General features: G+C 32.3%; 1 protein-coding gene across 1 annotated transcript; it reads left to right on the top strand.

The window, feature by feature from the left end:
• Positions 1-1726: 1726 nt before the first annotated feature.
• On the top strand, positions 1727-3793 carry LOC107015609 (uncharacterized protein At4g22758-like). The gene is made up of 2 exons (XM_015215933.2): positions 1727-2467; positions 3355-3793. Exons 1-2 carry the CDS (start codon positions 2179-2181, stop codon positions 3531-3533), a joined length of 468 nt encoding a protein of 155 aa, XP_015071419.1. The 5' UTR covers positions 1727-2178; the 3' UTR covers positions 3534-3793.
• Positions 3794-6000: the final 2207 nt, after the last annotated feature.

Below are 6000 nucleotides of genomic sequence, written 5' to 3'. Positions count from 1 at the left end.
ATTATCTAAGTATTGTACCAAACTAGCATTGATCATCAATTTACAGATTTCACTAGTTTATGACCTAATAATTTAATTATATTTAAGTTTGTAAATTACAAATTTTACTAGATTTGGGTGTGTCAAGATACCTTTAGATACATGTATTTTGAGATACATGAATCAAAATTAGGTGTAATTTATTTAGGCCTCATTTGTTTGCACTTAATGGAGGTATGAATCTTAATTATTCAGATTCAGCCCATCAAGTACGTTTGATTTTTAGGTCTGAATCTGAATCATTCAGATTCAGCCCATTAAGTTCATTTGTTTTATTTTTAAAAAAAACTCTTAATGGATCTGAAGAGGTATGAACGTATCAGATCTTTAAGAGACTCTTAACAATATTCAGACTCATATGATAAGTTATCAAATAATAAATCATCGCTTCTCTGCTTTGTGCGTGCCTTTTTATCTCATAACTAAAACCTTTCTTTCTCTCTTTTCTCAATCAAACACCATTTTTTCCCTCTTGAACTGGTAAGTTTTTATAAATCCTTTTGAATTTTTTTTATATTAATAATTTTCTTGTATTGACGTGTGTCAAGAACACTGGTTGCAATAATATTTTTGGTGTAATGTTGTTTATCAAGCTTTTTGAATGAAAAAATAGTACTCCAAATCATAATTATTAAAATTTTTAAAACTTTTTTATTTTATCAAAAGTGATATATTTTGTTGAAATGAAAATTTTATTAATATTTTATTAATATAATGTTACAATTTCACTTGCACAATCAGATATTGAAAACAAAAAACATTAATGAGTTAGTGTTCAGATTTAGAGACCACATCTTAATATTCAGATGTGCATGTATTCAAATCAGAACACCCAGATCTTAATGCAAATATTAATATTCAGATATGTATTCAGATTCAGACCTCTTAATTTTAACGGAAACAAATGAGGCTTTAGAGACACAGTATCCAAGTAGATTCGTTTCGCTCGCATCTCTCTATCTCACTCTCTATTCTCTTATATATATAGGATTCAAACCATATGTATGTATACTGTGTGATTCGCATGTATATTGGGTACATAACTATTTCACTTCCCTCTCTCTCTATTTTAATGTATTGATTAGTAAAAATATAGGTATATATGTAGGTGTATCTTCCTCAAATTAGTGATAAGATACAAAATTATTAAAAATATAAATAGAATTAATATATTATTTTGAGGAAAATGAATTGATTTGGAAAATATTTTTCACAATTTTTGTCCCAATCAAATATGAAAAAATTGGAAAACATTTTCCAGAAAATGTTTTCTTTCATACCAAACACACTCATAGTGAATTAAGATAAATTTAATCTACTCGCATATATTTAAATCAAAAGAAAGTTCGATCAAAATGAATCACATAATAAATTATATAATAAATCAAGACTTAATTAACATCATATTTATTAAATTTCATTATTTTATTTAGTTTTTATAATTATTTATTATTTAATAATTTTTTTTTATAATTATATATAACAAATCAAATTAAAAAGCACATTCTTTTTAATAATTTTATTTTGATAAAATTCTTTTATGAATCAATTCGAATTACACCGCATATCAATATTCTATAATCTGTTAGTGTTATAAAAAGTTGAGCTAATAAATCAACCACTCAAATTTAAACGAATTAAACGGGTTGAATTTGATTTTATTAATTCTACACCAACAAGGAAAAGGAAAAGGAGAAGGAAAAAACACTCTCTTTATTTAGCAATAATCAGAAAGAAAGAGAAAATCAGAAAACTTTCGAAAGATCTATATATACAGGAAAACAAAAACCCTAACCCTAATTCTATATAAACCACTATTATTCTTCATCGCCAGCCCAAACTCATCATCCATCGTTGTTTCTCTCGAAAAAAACTTTGTTTCTTTCATCTTAAGATTCGTTTTCTTTTTTTTCCTTGCAAATTCCATTGTGAATGGTAGAAATCCTCAAGAACTTGTTAATGATCTCCCCTTTAACACCAAAAAGGGGGATCTCTGTTTCATCTGCTTTCTCCTTTGGCTCCTGCAAAGAAGGCTGGTACTTCCGCTGCCTCGGTGTTGACCCTTAAACGCTGTTCGCTTTTCCCACAATTTCTCGAAATCTCAAATCGTGATTTTTTCTTCTTTTTGCTCTGATTTGTATGATTGAAAATAAATTTTGGAAAATTATCAGAAAAAAATTTGAAATTAAAAACAAGATGTTGCTTTACAAGCCAAAGAAGAATCAAACCGGAAAAGGTAACCGGATTTTGATTAGTATTACGGTTCTCGGAAGTGCCGGTCCGATCCGGTTTGTTGTTAATGAAGAGGAGCTTGTGGCTGATGTTATTGATACTGCAATGAAAGCTTATGCTAGGGAAGGCCGCCTTCCTGTTCTTGGTTCTGACTTCAGTAACTTTGTGCTTTATTGCCCCAGTGCTGGCACTGAAGGTAATTCTCACCATATCATCATGTATAGAAATCTAATAGATGTTGTGATTTTACCCCTTTTTATATAAATTAGATGGGTGATTTCTTTGTGTTGTATCTAGCCTCAAATTTGTGTTTTGTTGGTGAGAATTTTGGGCGCTCTCTTTGTTTTTTGCATCAGAAATTTTCAACTCGTGCTGATTATCTAGTTGATGTATTCTGAGTTGTGTTATATTGAGATTTCTGCTTGTTAGGTAGTAGTTTGTTTTTTCTGTAGCTTTGCTTGCTTGCTTTTATAAATAAGCTGGCTTTTGTATAATTTTGCTGATGTGATGATGCTGATTTATTTGTTCAAACTTGATTTGTGAAGTCATAAAGTTTGTTCTTTGTTCTTTGCATTTGGTTGCTTTTGTGATTATGTTTAGTAACTTGTTCCTGATTTTATTAGTTTGATTATCAAATTGCATATGCTCGAGTTTGTTGTTGATATGCTATAGCTGCTTGCTTCAACTTTATGATTAGTTTGTTTGAAAAATTAATCCTTTGCTCAATTTTTGCGACTTCATATGAACAATTTGCGTTTGGTACGATTGAATGTGTGTTCGTTTTGTGCTCTAAAATGCTTTTAATGTTCCAACATTGTAAAATTTTGGTGTTTGTTGGGGTCAAACTGTTGAGAGCTGAGGGTATATGGGGAACCCCTTCTCTACCCTCCGAGGTAGGCGTAAGATCTGGTCTGCCTATGCACTTGCCTTCTCAGGCCCTGCTTTGTGAGATTACGCTGTGTTTGATGTACCGTTGGTGCTCACTCTAAATTAGTAGATGAACTGCTTGTTGTCCCGTGTTATAGAGGCTCTTGTTTTTTGTCCCAATGGAGTATTTTACTTGTGCTTATGTTCACATTGCAGCTCTTGGTCCATGGGAGACTATTGGATCGCTTGGAGTTCGGAATTTCATGCTGTTCAAGAAGTCATCACAGGGCGAGAACACGGCCGATGGTGGTAAGCAGTCACCAATCCGGAAGGGAGCTGGAAGCTGGAAGACATGGTTTAACAAGTCAATCAGTAGCAAGATAGCATCTCACTGATCAAGTAGACTCGGTCTTTTGAAATCTTTCTTCTATGCGTCTGTCGCAATTCGTGTGTTTACATGCGACCCCTAATAAACGAGTGCAGTATTTGTGTTTTCAATAATGGCAAAGTAAAAACCCTTTGTCAGCTTTTGAGTTTTTGAAGTGTGTTCAATGTGTGTTAGTTCTTTGAACTGGGTAAACAGTCTTGTTGGTGTTTCAGTAGTCAAATGACAAGAAGATATTTTCTATGAAAGGAATCCTGTTCTCTTTCCATTCTATTTATGTTTTAAGCATGCTTGTTACGGGTAAACGAGTAAGTCATCTCTAGACTCAAAAGCAAATTCTATAGGAGATAACAATTATGTATAGAGTCGAGCTCTTCTCGAGTAAAAAAGGATCTAGAGGTGAGCACGATGCTTAATCCCAAATTCACAGTTTAGTTGTACAAGATGCGCTTAATCCCAAAATCACAGTTTAGTTGTACAAGATACGCTTAATGCCAAAATCACAGCATTTTAGTCAAAAACTCAACCTCGGAGATTAGTGTGTAATATTGAAAACAAGGGCGGAGATTAGTGTATAATATTTGACCCAACACAAAAGTATGGAAAACAAGGGCGATAGAAAACTCAACCTCGGAGATTAATATGTGATACTGAAAACAAGGGTGGAGATTAGTGTGTAAATATTTGACCCAACACAAACGCATGGGCCATGGCTGTTTAATGGGGTGTCATTTTGAAGGCACAAGAAAAAGGATATTCTGTTTTTGGTCTTCCTCTCGCGGTTTCTAGTTACTCGTGAATCGTGACAGATTAAGAAAGAATAATTTTTTTAATTATATTCTTAATTAATTATTTTGAAAAAAATAAAATTTTTTTGAAAATATTAAACTTTTAATTCATCAACTTCATAAAATGATAAGACTCATTATGTAAATCATTATTTTCTTTTAATAAGTGCAACAATTCAGAAGTGGACGAGTAATTAGGGACATGAGTATTTAAAGTACAGAAATATACAACTTAAAATATTATAATCTCTTAAATTTTGATTATAAAAATATTCGAAAGTAATGTATTATTTGCAATGTATTAGCTGAATAGATGTGTCCAAAAAATTCGGGAACTTCCGGGATATGAATATCGAAATTTTCCAAAATTTTATGGCCGGCCATTCATGATTTCCTAACGAGTAAAGAAAAAAAAAATTATTCGAATATTATAAAAATAAGTTTCTAACGTAAATTTGAGTGTCAAAAATTTATCAGACGCAACAAAAATGCAATGTTCAGAGTATATAGAAAGTACTTTTTGAGAGGGAAAGTACTTTTTACAATCATAACCGTTCACGTGAAACAGAACACTTTCTCAAGCGCGAAAACAGAGCGAAAATGGAGGACATCACAAGTGAAAGAGAAATAGCTGAAGCTCTCAAGCCTAGAGTCGCAATTCAATGTGCTAAATCTGCAATTCTCATCTCAACGCTGAAAAATACTACTCTCGATTATGCGAATCTTAACCAAAACAAGGTATTCAATCACTTTCCGTTTCACCCTGTTTTACATGCGTTTAATTATTATATGATATATAGATCGGAAATTTTTGTTGTTGAAGTTTTTGATTTTTGATGATTTCAGAATGAGGAGAATTTGAAAGAGACGGTGGAATTGAAGATGGAGATAGTGAAGGAGAAATTGAAGAACAAGAGGCTCAAACTCTGCAGCGTTACGGAATTATTGGTTCAAGTTATTGCTTTACTCTCCGTTTGGACCCTGCTGCTGTTGCTGGCGTTGAATTGATCCCAGTACTTTTGTTCGATCCAATTTGTTGCTCTATTCAATAGTTCTGTGTTGACTGTTCACATTTTGTTCTTCATTGAAGTAAACTTGTTTGCTAGTGTTAAATTCTAGAAGTATCTGATATCAACCTTTAGATGCTGCAGTACTTGGGAACTCAGATTTGATCGACTTCGATGCATATCTATCAGACCATGGCTTCATGTACCAAATATTTCAATATTGTTGCATCCAGTATTTTCGTTTTGTTCTAACAGTATCATGAAGATGTACTGCAGATTTTTGAAAGTATTGCATGATTTTATGGTTAATTAGGTGGTGTTCTGATTGTGGATAGTAATTGTTTGGAATCTTCTGAATGTTCAAATCTTCGTCATCTGGCATGAAAATCATTTCCTTTCGCAGTGGAACATATTTCTGATTTGTTAGACTGCATCGTGGATAATGCAATGCTTCTGTATTTTTATTTTCTAGTGTTATAGGTGTAAATGTTGCAGCAGCAGATTGCGTTGGCTTTACTTTTTCTATTTCCAGTTTGCTCGGGCAAGTAATCTGTGTTTTCTAGAATTTCTCATATTCTATTTACTTCCAATTGAATGCTTGAATAGATTTCGATTCTAGAAAGAGATTCACCAGTAAAAATAGGTGGAGAAACTTTATCTTTTTTAACTTTAAAATAGGTGG

This window comes from Solanum pennellii, chromosome 4 (assembly GCF_001406875.1).
Source record: "Solanum pennellii chromosome 4, SPENNV200".
Classification (NCBI taxonomy): Eukaryota; Viridiplantae; Streptophyta; class Magnoliopsida; order Solanales; family Solanaceae; genus Solanum; species Solanum pennellii.
Note: the sequence above shows the minus strand (reverse complement) of the source record. Positions and strands in the feature narration are given on the sequence as shown.